The sequence below is a fragment of the Cyprinodon variegatus genome, unplaced genomic scaffold, assembly GCF_000732505.1.
Source record: "Cyprinodon variegatus isolate N-32 unplaced genomic scaffold, C_variegatus-1.0 Scaffold227, whole genome shotgun sequence".
Lineage (NCBI taxonomy): Eukaryota > Metazoa > Chordata > Actinopteri > Cyprinodontiformes > Cyprinodontidae > Cyprinodon > Cyprinodon variegatus.
Window position 1 is genome coordinate 449,966 of NW_015150680.1, and position 20,514 is coordinate 470,479.

General features: G+C 36.9%; 1 protein-coding gene across 5 annotated transcripts in view; it reads right to left on the minus strand.

The window, feature by feature from the left end:
* The window catches only part of strbp (spermatid perinuclear RNA binding protein), a 99,732-nt gene that overhangs the window by 6,974 nt on the left and 72,244 nt on the right, over nucleotides 1–20,514 (minus strand). For all 5 annotated transcript variants that reach the window (XM_015381032.1, XM_015381031.1, XM_015381034.1 and 2 more), the window contains exons 7-18: nucleotides 16,135–16,244; nucleotides 15,339–15,434; nucleotides 13,900–14,011; nucleotides 12,432–12,529; nucleotides 10,921–11,026; nucleotides 9,322–9,405; nucleotides 8,623–8,831; nucleotides 6,975–7,127; nucleotides 5,181–5,315; nucleotides 4,549–4,689; nucleotides 3,274–3,406; nucleotides 1,652–1,705 (exon numbers count right to left, since the gene is read on the minus strand). In XM_015381032.1, the coding sequence (XP_015236518.1) occupies nucleotides 1,652–1,705; nucleotides 3,274–3,406; nucleotides 4,549–4,689; nucleotides 5,181–5,315; nucleotides 6,975–7,127; nucleotides 8,623–8,831; nucleotides 9,322–9,405; nucleotides 10,921–11,026; nucleotides 12,432–12,529; nucleotides 13,900–14,011; nucleotides 15,339–15,434; nucleotides 16,135–16,244 (1,431 nt within the window). The remainder of the gene's footprint in view (nucleotides 1–1,651; nucleotides 1,706–3,273; nucleotides 3,407–4,548; nucleotides 4,690–5,180; nucleotides 5,316–6,974; nucleotides 7,128–8,622; nucleotides 8,832–9,321; nucleotides 9,406–10,920; nucleotides 11,027–12,431; nucleotides 12,530–13,899; nucleotides 14,012–15,338; nucleotides 15,435–16,134; nucleotides 16,245–20,514) is intronic.

Consider the following 20,514-nt stretch of genomic DNA (forward strand, 5'->3'; position numbering starts at 1 on the left):
AAACTAATAATCCCTTTTTTAAAAGGGGACACAAGGTATCAAGTTGAAGATCTCAACAATGTTAGAATCTAAAAGCCAAAAAAATACATTGTGAGAAATGATTAAATTAGAGGAAAAAAGATAAATTAAAAGCAAAGAACACCTTTGTCATTTCATGAAATCCAGCAATAATGATAATTCCCTCTGTACAGTGAATATGTACATAGTATTTATTAGGATTTTAAATGGTCTAAAAATCCCAAAGCTGGAAAGCAAAGCAAGGAGTGGAATAAATGAAAACAAGACAAAAATAAAACAATTAAGATTCCATTGTTTTAAGAGTTGTACCAAAACTATTTTAAAATAAAACCTTTTGATTAAAGCACCTATAATTCTTACTTTATTTTGTTTATTTAAATACAAACCAACCATTAAAGGCCTAGCCAGTAAAAAACTTTTCAAATTGAAAGCATGCCATTATACACCAATATGCTCAAATCAATAACTGTAATGCATTTTTTTCTTTAGTGGTTTACAGGATTATACAGTTTCACGTAGCTTTCTGGGATGGTGTAGAAGAAAACCTTAAATAAATAAAAAAAATGTACCAAAAAAAATACTTGTTTTTGTTTTTTTAAATACCCTGCTACGTGCGTTTATATAAAGTGTTATACGTGATACATGAAATATAAATAGGAAAAAGTTCGACTTATTGAATATAATCTTTGCATTCATTACTTTTTTTATTATCTTTGCAATTTTTGTGTATAAATGTAAAACCCTACACAGCATTAAAGCAACATGTGTCACATGTGTACCTAAAACCAAACAAAAAAAAAAAAAAACAAACAAAAAAAACAAGACCCAGCTGTCACAATAACACGTACAAACTGTGCAAATTTCAGGGAAAATGATCCACTCTCCACAGGAATCCTGCATCCCTCCCGCTAATGCAAACACAAAAACTGAGGACTGCTTCATGATCGGGGCTGCTGGATTCTCAAGAGAGCCTACTGAATATAGCGTCCAGTTTCCCTCAGCACATAGAAGCCATTAAGACTCCAGGCTGTGAGAAGGACAGAGTGGCCTCCCAATGCTACATGAGTGTACACAAGCTCAACAAGGCCGAGTCTGTTGAGGTAAGCACCACTGCTTCAATGCTTACGGTGGAAAAGATCAACAGGGCTTCATAAATGTGTCTGTTAAATGTTGAGTTTGTCAGAAGAGCCAAGTGACCAGCAATGAAAACAAGAACTCTCTGTAATCTGCTACAGTAATAATAATAGCAAAAAAGAAAAACTTTTTGCATTCAGTTTTTGTGTTAAAATATATTAGTTGCACAAAGTTAATTTCTGCTAAACTTGAGTTTTATCAAAGAAAAATGAAATTTGAAATCAGAGCATTAAGTAGGCACTAGAAATGTAGAGCAGGACAACAACCAACAGCACAAATAGATCCATGGCAGGAAAAGCCCAGAATTAAAGCTCTGCATATTAAACAAGGTTACATTTACAGTTGGAGTTTATTTTAAAGGTGAAAAGAAGAGTTGAAGTGTTGGCAGATGTAACACCCAGCCCTGCACTAATTTCTGTAGCCAGACGTAGTTAGGAAGGGATGGAGGCAGCACATGGGGGTAAAATGAAGGTGAGAAGAGGCAACAAGAAGCACGTACCGTATGCAGGAGCAGCTGCTGCAGCGGGGCTGTATCCATACGGCGTGCCGAAGCCTGTTGACGAGAGGTTAGAGGGTTTAATTCACTACTGTACGGGTTTGATTCCCAGCTAAACCTCCCACCGTGCTCGAGCCCAAACTTTGAAACAGACATTGATGTTGTTTTACTACAAACTTCACTACTGCAGAGTTGCATCGGGTTGTTACATGTTTCAAAGTTTCATAGGTATCCGTAGAGAAATGCAACCTTTTTGAAAGGCATCAATATTTATGGTGCTAAATCTTTTTGCCAAGGCTCTTGCGAGTCACCTTGGCATACTGTGCATTAGTTTCAAGGCCAAATTCTGACTGTGACCTTTTCTTCATTCAGTGCTCGGAAGTTGTCACTTGCTTCTTGAGAGCTGATCACAAGGGGAAAGCCCTGTTCATAGACATGAAATGTCAGGTTCTGATCCCCAGCAGCTTCTTTATCACTTCTGCTGTGACCCTGTGTGGCTCATTACTAAACTGCTCTGGGAAAAGTTTCTCCTAGAGGATTTATTGATTCAGTTCTTAATAAATAGCTGTTTTTAAGGAAAAAGAAATGACCCAAATCCCCTGAAGAGTAGCAAACTCAACTGAATGGTCTCAGGATGCTTCACTGTATGCATGACACAGGACTCGGAGCAAGACTCAAGCGTTTACAGGTTTCCAAAATGGCCTGAAGGTGGCTTTAATAGAGGAAATAACCCCAAACACTGCTGAAAGCAAGTCTCACTGAGCCTGAATACCTGCCGGCATTCCTGAGCAAGCTCTGCTCTGGTGGCAATCCTATAACAAAGGTTCCTGACAGCTCCTGGACTTTTTTAGGGCCCTCTTAAGCTGTTTTCACAGTCACTGGTTTCAATTCTTGTTTATTAGTTGATTTTGGTCCAATATCAATAGTAGGAAGATGCTTGCATGAAAGCCAACTGATGCAAAATGATATTAATGAGACATTCTGAAGAAAGAAGAATGTTGCCAAACACCACCGACTTTTATTTGTTTGTTCTCATTAAGCAGGATTGACGGAGTGATATCAGCAGCTGGGTTCTCATTAACACTTTGCCCTGAGCTAAAGATAAGTTCAAAAATAAAACTAAGAGGTCATTTGTGGGTTGCATTTCACCAAAACAGTCTTCAAAGCAATCCCCATAAAAACTGGAGAAATAAAGTTTGTTGAAAATAGCCTATTCAGTCTCAAAACTTTTGACAGTGAATAAAGTTGGCAGCGGCAGCAAGCGGATGTGGTTTTATTAAAAAACAAAACAACCCCCCCCCCCCTATTTTTTCATAGAGATATAAAAAAATAAAGTAACTCCAAATAACTAATCAGATGGGGGGATTACAGAGGAGCATGACTCATGTCTGGGATTTTTCAGACAAAACTACAAAAAATGTTTTATTTATTTATATATTTTGGTTTTAATAGAACTAAACACTAGTAGGAAACTAGCATGTCAAAGAAGAAAGAAATATTATGAAATGCTTTACCAGTCGGTAATCATCTACAGGAGATATGGATCAAATAGAAAAATGAGTGGAAAGGCAACATTCCTGAGTCTGTTTACAAAGTATTCCAGTACTTTCCCCTTAATTCCTAACCTGGAGTGACGTATCCAGGTGCAGCAGCACTGACGAAGGCTCCTCTTGCCAGTGCCGCTCTTCCTCTTCCTCTTGCTACCTGTGCTGCTACTGCCGAGGCTGCTGCTGCTGCTGCTGCCAGTTGTCCTTTAGTCTTGAAATAAAAGTAAACCATGTATGAGTGCTATACATGTCAGGTCAGATCAACCTAGATATGACAGTTAACAATACAACACAAATACAGCTTCAAATGTATCCTTTTTATATCTATTTTTTATGATTATGTAGTAATAGATCAACAAAAGTAGTGATTAACTGTGCATCGAATAGAACATTTTAAATGGATTACCAAAATATTAAAATTCAAGCAGGTTTCGGTTATAAAACAAAGCTCTGATCATCCCACAGAGTGCTGTTTACTGCATTATCTTCAAATTAAAAGAGAATGACACAACTGTAACGACACCCACTTAAAATGACAACTACAAGACACGAATTGGTTCTGTACTTCATAAAACTGGTCTTTATGGAAAATTGGAAGGACGTTTTTGAAAGAAAAAAATACATACGAGGAGTTCTGTTAAAGTTTGTCATGGGAAACAAATATATCTAAGAAGGTGCTCTGATCAGATGAGATGAAATTTTAACAGTTTAGCCAACAGGGAACATGATTTCTGTCTGCAGTGGACATTCACTTTACACACCGTGCCCATGGTTTAACATGGTGGTGGCAGCATCATGCCGTGGGAAGTCTTATTTAAAAGGGACAATAAAGCTGGTCAGTCTATTGAAGATGTATGGAACTCAATACAGGCCAGTCTTGGAAGAGGCTGCAGAGGATTTAAAACTAAGGCAGAGATTGACCGTCCAGTGGGACAACAATCCCAAAGGATCCAGAGCAGCAACAGAACATTTGAAGAAAAATGCAAAAATGATCAAAATTGTACACCAACACAGAGTCCTGTGTTGGTCAATTACACGAAATCCCAATAAACGACACTCAACTTTGTCATAATGAAAGAAATAAAAAAGACAAATGTTCATGGAGTATAAATACTTTTGCAAGGCGCTTCATAAATAAGCAGCAAACAGGCTCAAATAGAGAAATAAGTAGGAGTATTGATCTGCTTAACTTGTGAAAACACATCAAACCGTTCTATTGATTCCAGTTGGCTCAAATGCACAGGAAAACAGTCTTGTCTTGTTTACATGTCATCATCTCTGCTTTTTTTTGTCGATTCATATTGAACAGGTTGCCCTCAGAGCCTGGTATGTAGTAAATGCATGTCTCATTACCGGGGGAAGGATCTTTTTCTTCTTGTTTGCAGCGGCGTTGGGACCAGAGAAGAGTTTTTCCAGGGCTGCGAGAGCAGCGCTGGCCTTTGCTACTTTTTTGTTAGGGCCTGCCCCACGAAACTTCTGCCCGTCGACCTCCACCTTTTGGACAAAAACACACAGACAGTCCTCAGAATGTTAGGAGAAAACGTGTTTAAAGTTACTTTCACATAAAACAAAAACACCACTTTCCAACTATTTGATTTAGGTGGTCTAGTCTTACTCTGTTGAATTCCTTCTTTTTGTGTCAATTTAAACTGCTAAAGCAACTACATTTGTACATTTGTCATCAGTGACTTGGCTTGTAAGAGTTGCTGTGCAGACAGCTTGTTTTGTGATGCCCCACTCTCAAGTCGACCTGCTAATCAATCAGCAGAGCGATGGAGCAGCCATGCCTGTTGGAAAACAACCCACCCCACAGAGAACAGGGCGGCCTGAGGAACCAGGCTGACTGATTGGGGGTGTCGGCTGATCAGCCTGCCTCTGATTGTGTGTTTCAGGCCCGCTCGAGACTTCCTAAGCTCTGTGAGTACATAAAAGACTAAAACCCTTTTGCGTATGTTTTAGTCCGTCCCTATATTTGGCGTTCTCACCTCCATAACGAAGCGTTTGTCATGGCTGCCTCCGCTCTCGGAGATGAGCTCGTATTTGAGGCCTCGTCGCTTCTCGTTTAGCTCCATTACAGGATTCTTCCCACTTGCCGTTAGAATGGGGCCCTGAGTTCGCACCTGGCGAGTAAATAAAAGAGAAATTCATTTAAGAACAGCTTCACTGCTTTGTGAGGAAACAGAGCTGCCAGTGAACTTGAGAGATGAAGCATAAAATGCAAAAAAGTCAGAAGCATAAAGTCAGCAGAAAACAACAGTGTAGATCTAATAACTGTGCAGAAAGCTCAGATATCCTTTACATACTCCTCTACGTTGTTTCTTCCACAACTAAAATGCAACATTTCAGTCGAAGTGTTTCATATTAGAGGAACTTTCCTTCGAACTGGCTCTCTCAGGAAATATTCTTAATATTTAAAATAAGAATTAAGTTCAAACATAAACTCGGGAGATATTTTTCAAACCTTCTTTTAAATGTTTATTTTTAAACATTGCCTAAAGATTAATCCCAGTTTGCTGTAATCATCAGTTACCTTAACATAATAAGCTCTGAGGCTCGTTTCCCAGCTTTATTCATTTATCTGGATATCATAACCTTTCAAGTTAAGATTGTTGCAGGATCCTTGATAATTCATATCAAGCTGGGTTTTTATCCCATTTTCTGCAGAATACTAATATACAATTTCCTTATCTAAATTAGATCTAATTAGATTAAGACCAAAATGCAATTTTCCTGTAGTAATTATTTAATTTTCATTTCATCTTTTTTTGATAAAGTTCTTACATAACTATTTTAACTCAGAAATTTTCAGTGATGCTGTGAACTGGTTTAAACTGCAAACAACCATCAATGAAGGTAAATCATCCAGAGATCATTGAGTGACACGCCTCAAGCAGAAGTTTAGCATTCAGTACAACTTTAAAGAGTGAGACCAAAAAAACCCAGAATGGACTCCCAGTTTTTACTAAATGTTGTTTGGGGAGATTTTGTTTGTTTTTTATTTCTTTTGCAGGTCTAGTTGAGAAGGAAAGGTGAACAGAGGTAAAACGTTATATCAGCGTGAACCAGCGTTCACACCAATAGCAATAGGTTATGAGGTTCTCTCTAGTCTTAACTGAATTACCTATCAGATATAAAGCTAAATGTAAACATCTCTGGTACTGGAGACAAATCACCTTGCAAATCCATCTTCATGCAGTAATCAACCAGCAAAAAAAACGCTATCATTTTTGATGCCAGACATTTGCAGTGGGATTGTTTCAGCGAGGTTCTGCAAATAAGATTTATATCCACCCAGTGATCTTGCATTGATGATTGTAGAGTCTGAATGCCTTTTCCAGCACAGGGTTTATGTCTGGACTCTGTGGAGGCCACTCACTGTGTGGAAATGATATCTCCTGCCCCTTCATCTGAATTTTTTTCAGACAATGGGTCTCCACTACCCTTCCAGTTTTAATAACACATTGTTCTTAACCCGGTTTAGTAGTTTCTATTATATGTTTTTTTTTCTGCTTGCTATATACCGAAGATTTGACCTTTCTGAAACAGGCTGAGGATGTGGATGTGTTGTTAGACATAGATGCATAATAAATAAGAAGCCACTCATTGTACCAGTTGGGATAAATAACTTGTTGCAGCTGAAACAGAATTGCCCAATAACTATCCGACAGGAGGCATGTACCTATTTGCTTGGTTACGTCCAGGTAGTGATTAAAAAAAACAAAACGTTTTGAACTCGATTGAACATTTTCACAGTGTAGTCTAATTTTGACAACACTCACCTCCAGTGTGTTAGAACCATCTGAGGAGTGGGTTTGGTTATTGCCTGAGTGTGAAGAGGTCTCACTCTTCCCCTCGCTGTCAGATTTCTCATCCGAGCTCATGGGGTCCAGATCTGAGTCGAATCCTGTTGGGTAGCCCATTGCCTGGAGAACCTTAGGTGGAAATGCAAAGATAAAAACAATATAAGATCAGCAGCAATTTTCTGAAGACTTAATGATTCCTAGAAAGGAAATAAGGTATGTATGATGTCAATTTTCGCTTTAATCAGTAAACCTATTTCAAATGTGGCAGCACATAACAATAAAAAACAACACAAGACCTGTATGGATCAAAGACGACAATAAAAGAAAGAATTAGTTTCGCTCTGCAGTTGGTGATTGTGTCACTGGTCACTTTTGTCTGGGTGGCTGTGAGATAACAGATGAAAAAGATGAACCTCAAAAGGGAAAGCACTGAATGAGAAGGAGAATAGAAAAAAGTGAACGAATGGGAGAAAGAGCCTTTTATGGGAACTGAGCGGATGGTGGATTATCTCAGCTCTGTGGACTGGAGAGCCTTTTTGTTCACAAGCACTTTGGGATTATATGGTTTTGCCCACATCCATCATTTCATCGTATTTTTTTCATTTAGGAATATTAAAGAATAATAAAAAAAAACCTCAAGCTGATCAGTCTTTAGAGAATAGTTTTTATGCTCTAGTGGCTTTTATTTTTGTTATATCTGGAAATATGTAGGCAGGAAATGGAGAGAGAGAGGGAAGACATGGAACAAAGGTCACCAGGCCGTGACTCGAACCTGTAACGGCTGGTCAAGGAGCAAAGCCTCTGTAGAAGGATGGTGATCAGGGCTGCAAATAATAAATATTTAACAAATCGATTAATCTATCGATAATATTTTAGATTAATCGATTAATAATCGGAGAGCAAAAGGTTCCTTTTTGCAAAATTAAATCAGGTGAAAATAAAGCTTTTCCACTTGAATTGGTACACAATTTTTTACTTTTTAATTACTGCTCTAAGTGGGTTGGTCTGGCAACTAAACGCACATTTTAGAGTCTCTATATTCTATGAAACCTAACCTAAAATGGTGATATGCTCTCACTTGTGCACAATCATGGCTGGGTTTAGCTTTACCAAATAATTTAAAATTAAAGCTGAGCTGGCGGTCAGAATTTTCTGATAAACGTTTGCAAAGGTACCAATTAAAAAAGGTTCACTACTTCCCTAACCTGTGAATGGTAGCCTGTTAAATGTAGTAGGGTAATATTTTTGAGTGGTTACTCTGAGATAATTGCTCTCCTGGCTGAGCCTCTCCTTCAGCAGAGAGACTGAATAACAATAAATCTGCATCAAAGTTTGAATTTCTGTGAATGTCTGTCTCGAGTTGTCTAAATAAGGATTAATTAGTAAAAAATGTTGCAAATAATCGTTTAGTTTAAAAAAAGCTGCATATTTGATACCAGCTGGACACCTGCTTATCACTGACTGATGCAAATACAAGAAAACTTCTCTCCTCAGATGTTTTCTGTTGCTCTCTGTAGCAGTGATCCATATCAACAACAGCAACTGATAATCTTAAACTTCCAGAAGTGTATATCTGCCTCTTATCCCTTTTTTCCTCCCAACATTTTCTACATTTCCACTTTACCTTGACAGCAACGTGGAGCTTGGCTGTTTTCTTGGAGGATCCGGATGCTTCATAGACGGTTCCGTCCACATCCACAGACATGGTGAAGACTGGAGCGTGAACCGGCCCCGACTGGGACAGCAGGCGATACTGCAGCCCTGGTCGGATCTGGTTCAAGCGCATCAGGGCGTTCATTGGCTGGTTGGAGTCTATGGCTTTACTGTCCAGGACTGCGGCAAGAGCAGATGGAAGATTTTCCCATTGAAAAATAGTTTTAATAGTGGTTTGTTAAGCTGTCGTTTAACACACCATTAGACAAATGTGACGTATTGAAATATTAATATCAATAAATCATATTCTGTAATTCATTTTGCTGTAGCCAGCAGTTTGCATGATTACTACAGATGACTTCATATTTTCCTCCTCATTAAATCTCTATATCATCTCATTGTATGAAGAAAGAGTGAAAGATGATTGGATGTCTGGCTAAAATGTTAGTAATCAATAGTATTGATTTGCTTCAAGAGAGGGAAAGGAGAAGAAAAAGCTGTTTTGTAGGGAAGTCCAACTTTTCATAAAAAAAAAAAAAATCATAAATCTAAACTGTTTATTATAAAAGTTTGTTTGATACAAATACGCAATCTTTTTAAAACACCCCTAAATATAATCAGAGCAGAGTGTCTAAAATAGTCTGTCATAACTCATAGTATCCTATCTAACCTTTTCTGAGGTTCCTCTTCATCTTCTTAATGAGGTCTTTGTCGTCCATCGTTCCGTCTTCATACGGCCTCTTTAGCCCTACACCTAAAGATGAAGGACAGACCGACAGACCGAAAGAATTATGAGAATACATTTACAAAGGAAAAGGTACAAACGCTTGACAAGAAGACAGTGAGGCAACGTCACGAATAACAAACAGCGAACCAAGAATGAGATGGATAAACTCGCAGATAAGATAAACAGAGCCGACAGGCGGGCCAGAAAAACAGTCAAACAACAAGGAAGACATACAAGCCTTTCTGCCACTTGCACCTTAATCTGTAAATGCCTGGGCAATTTTCCATGTCAGCGACATGAGATATCAAAAGCCCCTGAGTCGATTTTCCATTAGAATCACTTTGGAAATGTGCCAGCTCAATATCTTCTGAGATTTCTCTAAGTCCTCCCCTGATATGGGCAAGAGCAGAAACCTCCCTGCACAGCTACTACAAGCAATATTCATACTTGTCATAACATAAAGTTTTATGAGGCTTCCATTTGTATTTTGGAAACCTAGCTCAGCATTTTTATCGAGTTCAATTACCTTTCAGTGCATTTGTAAGTCTTTAGGATGAAGCATTTACCAGATTTACAGATATATTGCATGGGATGAATCTATAAACATCAATTCTCAGGATGTGTTGCAGCTTTAGGGTTGGAAATAGATCTGGACTTTGACTGGGTAATTTAAAACACAATCAGTGTTGAGCCAGACCTACTTTGTAGAGGTGACAGCTGCTTTTGAGAAAAGTATTCCCACAGCATGGTGCTGCCACCACCATACTGTGACATGGGGACTGAGCTTTTAAGGTAAGATGCTATAAGTTGTTATTTTGTGGCTCATTCTTTTTCATGTACTTTAAATTCCTGGTTGGTCTGATCTGACCAGTCCACTTTATTTCCCATGTTAGTGTGTCTCCAACACGACTTGTTTTTCTTGCAAAAATTATAGTTGACCAGACAGAATCCTCCACCTGAGTAATGGAACCCTGCAGATCCTCCAGAGGAACGAGAGGAATATTGGTTCACTCTATGTTTAGGAGACATCTAACACAATTGCATTTTATTAAGGATACTGTAATAAAGACAAATAAATAAGAATTGTGGTCAAACTTCTTAAAAAAAAGTTAAAGTCTCTTCCTCCAATTTTGCAATAATGAAATATTTGTTTGATTTATTACCCAACACCAATTGAGGCCAAGAAAAGACACAATAATTCTCTGTATTTTCTATTCAGCTTCTTTTATCACATTCATTGATGGTCCTACCTGTGGTTTTCCTAACAAACCTCTCCAATACAAGCAAAAGGCTTGTGTCTAAGGTGATAACATTTAAGAAACCATTGGCTGACCCAAGATACAGGACCAAAGTTAAAGCCTTTGAAAAATAAAATAGAAGACAGACCAAAAAATACAGAAAGACAGAAAGAAAAAGGAGAAAAGTAAAAATATCTGGCAGAAAATCTAAAAGAAAGATGTGTGGATGGAAGCCAAGGAAATGTAGGATGAAAGAAAGGAAGAGAGCAGAGCGAGCAGGCAGGCAGAGGAGATAGGTACAAACCTTCTTTATCAGACCAAGGATATTTCTGTGATGGTTTATTTGAGGGAAGAGGATCCATCTCTAACACTTTATAGATCTGTCCAAATGCCATGAGTCTGAGAGCATGCTGTTGAATGCAAAACACAGCAGACATCAGGAGTGGAAAGGGGGTAGAAAAAATGGATCACATCTAATTAAAAGAAAACTTTTCACGATAATTCTATAATATGTTATGCAGAACAATTAAGCAAGTAAACCAGCAGTTAAGAAACACATGTCCTCATTATTCATTGTCATTCAGAGTAATTTTCACAACAGCATCTCTGCTCCAACAATTTATTTCTGTCAAAAAATATTTAAAATCCCAATTAGGGAAGAACCCAGCTCCCCTGACAACCTAACCTAATTCAGTCACTTGGATCTGGATCTACTAACCAGATGTGTGGGCTGGAAAGTAGATGGACACATAAATCAGCAGTTTTTCTTTTGAAATCTTATTTTATTCCAGTCTCTACAGACCTTGATAATGCCTGAATTTACAGAGACATCATCTGTCCATCTCCTGCTCCATCATAACTCATGAACAGGACTCTAAGATAATGGAATTCCTCCCTTTGAAGGAGGGACTGACTCCATATCTTTATACAACTCTGAGGAGATTAGCTGTAATGCCAAAAGAGGAGGACATAAATAATGTACTAAATAATGTTAAGATGTCATTTTTTCTATACACCCCCAAATAATCTTTTTGTTTTTACAATGCCATGTTCTCATTGTTTTATCATTTTACGAGAGACACCTGTGTGATTTAGAATCATAGATCAACAACTTGAATAGAAAAAAAAAAGAATAATTTAAAACCTTTCGGAGGTATAAATCATCTTGAGCTCACAGGTTTTTGTGTTTCAGATAAATTGTTTTCTCTAGCTGCCACATATTCTATTAAACATTAAAGCCAGAACATACCTGATCACCCATTTAGTGGTTTATAAAACCGAATGAAATCAGCAGAAATTGTAAATGCATCTTAAAGATAAATATCCAATTAAATCCATTAAGGAGGAGGAAGGTGTCAGATATTCATGATGACTGGTGTGGCTCATTGACAGAACAGCTCCCTGACTCCTATCTCTTCTTGTATCTGCACCAGCACAATTATCCCCATTGACATTCCAGACTCGTTCTGGCTGCCTTCAAAGGAAATGGACGGCAGGATTCACTAAGCCATGCGCCTCAGAGGGTGCCCTGCTCAGCGGAGCATGTGTGTGAAGAAAGATGTGCACGCACACACACATCCACACACACACACACAACCGCTGTCCTCAGGGTGTCGGAGATAGATTTATGGTTTGCAATGCCAACAGTTTCCCACACCGATCCTTAAAATGCAGCACCACACAGGCTCAGTGATGTGTGTGCTCGGGGTGATACTGAGGTCTGCCTGTCTGGTAATTGTCGTACTGCTAACTTGTTCCCAGATTATGAAAACTTGGGACAAGTAAGGCGTAAAGCTGTGGTTTATGTGAGCGTACCTGTGCACCGTAGGTGATGGCCTCAGCCTCCTGGTCCGTCATGTTGGAAAGAGTGTCCGTGGGCTCTTTCTCACATGGATCATGTAAACCTGGACCCCCTGAAAAAAAGAGGCAGAAGATAAATATCTAGATCAAAACAAAGAGTCTATTGATGTTACTGAATATGTAATGTTTTGATTATCTCGTGCAGTTTTTTTTATACTTCAAGTTGCAATCAGGATTTATTTTAAATTTACTTTTTTAAATGTACTACTTTAGAAATTTTGATTCAGCTTTTATAGAAATCTGAAAAACAAAAACCAACAATGTTGGCTTCTATCATTACTTCCACACACAGACCTCATATACTTCAACACACAGACCTTTAAACATAACAGTTTGATCAATTTCCTTCAACTGCCAGATAAAGTTTGTGATTAGTAATAACTTAATTTCATAATTTTAAGAATAAATGACATTTAATCCTTGGTTTAACCCCCAAAACCAAGACCACATCTATTTAAAACCCAGCTGTTAAAGAGGCTAGAGAGTAAAAAAAGTAATAAAAATATCTTTTAAGTCTTTGAATGAGTTTGCATTTATCTGCGAATAACCTGATGAGTGAGTAAAACAAAAAAACAGGTTGTGAACTTCTCAAACTAAAAAATAAAGTCCTGCTTTATCCAAAAAAGCCCCTCGGTTTTTCTTCAAATCAGAATTAATTTTACATACTTTAATGGAATCTGACAGTCAGGAAACTAAAAGTTTCTTTCAATCTTAGTTTTTTGTTATTTCCTTACTTATCCAGACTTAGAAAATGAAATATTGCACAAAATTCCTGACTTTTCAGTACTCTATAGAAATCCTATAAAACAATTTAAAATGTTGAGAAAAAGGAAATCAGATTGATTAAAAATAAATCCCAGTGATGCTGCTCAGACTTAAAGTAGGACATCCCAGATGAACCAGGAAACATTGATGTTTTCTTCTACACCACAAACGGATTGGAGTATTTAAAACCAAAATGTAAGGAAAACTAAAAAAGCTTTTAACCTGGCAAACATGTTATACAGCAGAGTTCTTGTTGGATTTCTTGCCGGGTGCATGAGAGAGCATAGCTGATGTTAAATAGACATAGTTCCTTAAGATGGTATTTCTATATATAAACATCTGTATTCATCCAACTCAGAATTTAAGAAATTTAGTTGAAAACATATTTAGCTCCATAGAGAGCAATTTCCACAGGGACAAATAACATTTTAAAAAGAAGCCTCTTAGCTGTGCCTAATTAAAATGCTCTCCTAATGACAAACTGTCTAAGACAGCTGTGCTCTGAAAGGTCGCTGACAATGTCTCGACCTTCGCAGCTTTGAAATGAGCCAAAGTGTCTTCTTATCTCACCAACCGGAAGACATCCTTTGCTCTGTTCAGCAGCAATGCCAAGTATTTGCACGTAACTAAACGTGTTGCTAAAGCTTTGGATTCATACCTGGGAGCAGTATGCCTGAAGCCAGACACTCCATGACTCGACGCAAGGCTTCTCCTGCCCCAAGAGGTCTGTTGCAAGTCGCAATGGCCTTTTCGCATATTAGCTCTAATGGCTGCAAAAAGCAATAAATACATTAACATTCAAATTAAACTGAAGAAATAATTTCCAAAAATAAAAAAGGCAAGAGTATAACCTAAAAGAGCAAGAAAAAAGTAAAACCATGCATGTGTTTAATCAAATGGCAATATTTCACTTTAAATAATCTGCAGGCTTAAAATAAGTTTTTTAACTTTCTGTACCAACCCTCTCACTATGTTTTGCAGCACGATAAACACGGCTCATCAACAAGCCTCATTTGTCACAGTTCCAGTTGATTAAACATTTTTTTCTTGCTCTGAGTCACTCTTGTCTTTAAAAGATTTCCTGCCCTCTAAACATCAGCACTTCTTTCCTAAATAGCATTTTCTCTTGTCTTACATTAAGCTATGAATAGCTAAGAGAAATGTTCAAAATGTTACTTTTAATCGAAAGTGGAACAATAAATGCATGAAATATAAGTTCATCAAATCTTATAATCTTTGTCATAGTTAAAGAAAAGTTTTATAATACATTCTTATTAATCATTAGGGGTGTAGTTAGGATAATCTTTTAAAAAGCAATTATTCATTTTGTTTTTTTTCCTCTTCTGTATTATAGCTAAATCTATTTAAATAATATATTCTACATTACTGCACAAAAGCTTCTTAAATATCATTAAACTACAAATATAATGTTATATTATCTTTGCTAGAGTTGTGAATTATAGCAAAAAATTTCAGCGTTTGAGTGTCATTTCATGAAGTATTTTCAATCCTATAGAAGAATAAATGAGCTAATGGCTTTTATTGACACTTTAATTATAAACAGAACCTATAAAACACCCCAAAACTTAAAGGAAATGAAGGAAATAAAGGAAATGTTTAAAAATGATTCATGTTTATGACATTTAAGTAACACTTTTATCATTATAACCAATACATTTCTACAGATTTATATTTGTCTTATGACAGAAAAATGTAAAATCAAGGATCGGTCTGCTGGGATTATTTGGAAAATCAACCGCACTGAACTGAAACGTGATCTTAAAAGAGTGAAGATGGTAGAATTAGCGGTGCCACTCATCACTGCTTAGGATGAGGATGTCATTTTCATTCATTTTCTGATCAATCCGCTTTGTTGAGGACTTCACTTGGATGGGATTTAGTCGACTGAAACTAAATTACTACAGCTAACTATGCTATGACTGAAACCACTTTCCATTATAGTTAAGACTGTGACTAAATTAACACTGCTCCACATTTTAGCACGATAAAAAAAAGAACCAACTGTTCAACAAAGTGAAACACACTGTTTTCATTTCATGAAATTAACCCTGCCAGATAAGAAGTGAAAAGACTCACCCATCCTTTGAGAGGTTCCCACATGGGGTGTCTATTGCACATGTCTCTTAGTATCCTGAGAACGATAACACAGGACTTAAGTCCGTTCACTCGAGCCTGAGAATTTGTAGGATGAAGAGGGAAAAGTGGAGTAGGGTAAGATGAGGGAAAAAATACATTAAATTAGAGGGGAAAAAGGGAACCAATTGAACATGAGGGTAGAGGTAATTTTGAAGATATACAAAAACAGCCTGAAATATTAACAGTAAAAACTTAGCATAGGCATTCTATTTGCACTATTCTGCGTTAACTAAGTCTACTAACAATATAACCTTTTATGATGCTTTGATCCCTGTTATTATGACTGCTTTTGCTTTTTATGGTCAGTTTGGTTAGAAGAGATGGGGAACGGTATGGGAGAAAAATATAAAAGGAAGCTCTGACATACTGCACAAATCAGGGAGATTCACACAATAGCCAAAAAGAAACAAACACAAGTATAAAGTATTGCTTTTGTAGCCTTACGATATTTTATCACAATCAACTTTTTCAACTAATCATTGGCTGGAAGTAAATGACAAGGAAAAACAAGTAAAAATGAAATAAAGATTGTATTTAAACTTCAATGAAAATATTTTCTCAATAGTTTAAACAATGATGTAAATTGATGTTAAACTTGTACATTTCTCCCTCCATTAAACAGAGTAATAGTAATAAATACAGAAAACTGAGCAGCCAGTAAGTATATCCTCCCTGAATAAATCGTCAGGCTACAATAAGCATCGGGCACGAAGACAGGAAGTGAGTGGGTGCCGACCTGAAACCATTTGGCGTGTCGCAGCGCTGCCAGGGCCAACAGACATCTGTGTCTATCCAGCACCTCCCCCTCCTCCTCAGCCTCCACTGTGTGCGCAGCAGCACCCAACACTGCCACAAAACAACAACCCGATATAGAGAACGTAAAACACACACACACATCATGGCTGAGTGTGTGTGTTTGAAGGCTGCATGTGTGTGAATGTACCCAGGCGTGCTCCAAAGAGTGCATGAAAGTTCATACACACACACGTGCATGGACATTTTTAGTACATACAAGGTGCTTTTCATGCCATAAAGTTGGACTCTCCTTGTAAAAAGTGCTCCCTCTGTACAGTTCTTGAATCTTAGTGAAAGATCTTAAAGGGATAAGCTCTGGATTTTTGAAGTGAGGCTATAATCGGTAAAAATCTTACCTGCAGTAGTAAATTATAATCTTTTAGTGTGAATCCAGATAGGATTGTTCTGGGGGCTGAAGCAAATGGATCGTCTGAGCTTGGCCTTTTTAAAAAGCAAATCTTTAGCGTAAAGTTATTTGAGGAGAAGCCTGAGATTGTTTATAAAGCAAATAAAAGTATGAAGGGTTCAAATTAAAGAATATCGAAGAATTTTGAAAAATTTTCAGTTTTCCGAGGTATAAAGCCAGGGCATACTTACGTGTTGAAGCATGAAAAAAAAAAGGTTTGATTATGTACGTAATATGGAGAAGGTACACTGCAAAAAAATCTAAATCTAGATAAGAAATTTTTTCTTAAAATAAGTGCATTTGTTCTTGAATTGAGGAGGTAAAAGAGACATTTTGCCAATTGAACAAGACACTTAAAATAAGAAAAGTTGCATTGTCTTATTTTAAGTGCATATTATCTAATTATCTTATTTTAAGAATAAAATTACTCATTCCATTGGCAAACTATCTCATTTACCTACTCAAATTAAAGGTGCATACACTTAATTTAAGAATTTTTTACTTATTTCTAGATCGTTTTTGCAGTGTAAAGTACCCATATACTGTATGGCCCAAGCACACTGTGAATCTATACTTGATCTCTAATTGATAGATAAACGATACCAAGAATAATTCATTTTGCAAACCGTTTCAACACAGTTGTCAAACGACATGCCTCCAAATTGCGCATACAAAAAGATGTAAGCAAAACTGTGTAATACTAAATGAACAGTATCAGGTTTTTTATGCCTTAATCCCGGAATTTGCTACAAACAAGTTGGTGAAATAGCTTCTCTGTAAACAACAGCGAAAGTAAAAGCTGTCATCACATTAAAAACCATGACGTTTCTAAAATTAGGAATTTTTGCTATAATCTTTTGCTGCTGTAACACCACATTTTCCCTATTGTGGGACAATAAAGGGATTTTCTATTATATTTTAAAGACTGCAGAAGTTTCCTTTAGTCTGAGCTCTACTCGGATTAACAGTCAGCTTCAGACTTACTACCCAGAACATACCTTACATAGTATCTTCATTAGGCCAGGTAAGATTATTAACGACTCAGATCCTTTTCATACAAAATGATCCAGAACTATCCCTTTAAAGGTATTTTTGTAATCAGTTTGAAGAATGTGTTCTGTCTTGTTCAGTTTAGCAATTTGAACATAAAATGTTGATTAGTTTATATACAATGTTATTAAGAAATCAATGTATTGGAGAGCACACATTTTCATAGAACAAAGAAGCAACTTTGCAGAACAGAGAGCTCCCTACAGACATACACCAAACAAATACCCAAGGAATGTTGATTTACCTTGTAAGAGGCTTGGTTATTTCAGTGTGCCCAGCAAGGTGAATCAATCTCTCCTTTAAGTATTTACAGAAAATTTTGATCCAGTCTTTATCAGGCAGGAGTCAAAATAAGAGCTTTTGTGTGCATGTATCTTTTTTTTACTTAAGGTGCATTTGATTTTGCAGCTACTCCAGGCAAAGACAAAATCAAGTGCTCCTAAAGTAGGACTGAAATAAAATGAAAAAGAAAAAAACAAACTCTAAGGTTGTTTTGAACTGATCTGAGACAGGCACAACACAGGAGGGATCAAGGCAGGGTTGAGTCAGAGTAATATGGCTGGTTGGAAACAAGCGTTGTTCCTTAGAGTAATACTTTTATATGGGTGTGTTAGATTCATACTGCCTTACACAACCAGCTGCTCCAGGTTCTGCAATCTTTGACGTGTTGCATCTTGTGTAATAATGCATGGCATTGGTCAAGGCAGGCTGAATCAAACGCAGCGTTGTATGAGCGACTGAAGTTTCATGGATGTTCTACTGTGATGTAACCTTTCATCTAAGAGGCGTTTGTGTTGAATATTTCCCATCCCTGGGAGAATGTTTTTCTACTCTACAGACTGTAAAATTCAAATAAATCTAATGAAAGCAGCATAAGAACATTTATTTGACACTTTCCTTGAAATACAGTTTAGTTCCTTCTCTATTTAAAGCAGTCAGTGTATCCTAAAGGTCTGTCAGATTGGTCCCAGCTGCATTTGGGACTCTTCCACTGCTGCTAGTGGATCATTGTAATCTTTCTGCTGAAGCTTGTCCTCCCACAATTCTTACAAACTCTCTGTTGGCTGCTGCCTCTTTTATCATCATCATCACCCACTGTGTTTCTGAGCTCTTGTGTCTCTCAGTCTTATAAAAAAAAAAACCTTCCCTTCCCTGTTGCGTATTAGCTCATTTCCTGTCCCACCTGCCTCCGTCACCATGCAGAACAACAGATGTCCAAGACTGCACCAAATAAGCTTGATGTAAATATGCACACAGAAGTTATTTTCAAACAAATAATCATAAATGCCACTGGTATAAAAAGATGCATCTCAATAAATTTAATTATGTTTGAAAAGTGAATGTATTCCAGTAATGTCATTAAAGAGGAAAAAGTGAAATTAAATGATAAAACACTGGGAGAGAAATGCCTAGAGCAGTGATTATACATGTTCATTTAAATGCTTATGGACTAAAACTAATAAAAAACTGATAAAACAGTTTTAAAACATGCATCCCTGCCTATTTTAAATGTTATCAATGTACTGTAGAGTATTTGAACATAAATGCTTGAGGCTCTCTACATGAATAATAGCATTACTGTGGCATGGCGTGGAGGGGATCAGCCTATGGCCTTTAGGTCGCCTGCGGGATTCGATCTGGCGCTCTTATCTTTGACTTGACAACACTTCATAGATTCTCTGTGAGATTTGGATTAGGCCAATTTGCTGGCCAATTAAGCACGGCAATATAACGGCCAATAAACCAGGTATGGGTGCTGTACTTTGGTTTACAGGTGCCAAGTTCTATTAGAAAAATTCAGCACAAATCAGCATCTTCACTAAATTATCGGCAGAGGAGAACATGAATTAGTCTAAAATGCCTTGGTAGATTGTTGCACCAACTCTGGAAACATCCCACTTGACTTCAAGCAGCAAGAAATCTGCACTGTTCTTCTGGACCAGAAGAGTTACTGAAAAAGTAATATAATCATTTCTAATTTAATGTTTAAATCACAAAGTTAAAAATCCAATTAAAAAGTATTTTTTATTCTAAATGAAATTGTTTAAGAGGCACTGTATGTTGTATTTATTAATTAATTACTAAATATGGCAGTTTTAAAATATATTTTCAAATCTTTTATCTAAACAGATATTTTAAAAACACAATTATAATTCTGAATTTAAACGTTTAAAAAGGTATTTTCTTTTTCCAATTCCATTTTTTCTTCACTTTTGCATTTTCAAATGATGATGGCCGTCAAGTTGTGACCCACGTGTGGCAGTCTAACCAATGAGAAAGCTGGTTACAAAGACCAACAGGGATTGGTTTAACCTGGTTTTTATTGTGTTTAGGACCAGAAGGGCCACAGAAAAGACAAATAGAAAGGATAGCGTAAAAAGCAAATGCAATTACAAAAAGGATTTGAAAAATGGAAGGTCAAAAAGTAAAATGTAAATAGAAAAAGGAATATATTTTTTAAATGTTTGATAGGGAAAGGTATTTAAGAATCTTCATTTTTAAATCTCCATTTCAAATTTGATTTAAAAACAAATATGCTGTGCAGTATTTAGTAATGCTTTTATCCATTTAAGTTCCTCTCATAATTAAATGTAAAATGTCCAATTATAAAACACTAAAATTGGATTTCTAATTGTTTAATAAACTGGTTGCATTTCTTTTTCTTTTCTTTTCCAGATTATAAAATCTGTCTAAAGGGCTTTTGTTTTAAAGTCATCTGAAGGTTGGAGTTGTCTCTGTAGCTTTGCACACCTTTCTAAAACACTTAACTTTTTCCCTTCCATTAACTTTCCACCAATTTATTTTGTAAGAGCTCTCTGAAGAGCCCATTTCTTCAGCTATGATATTAGGTGGCCTCTTGTGAAG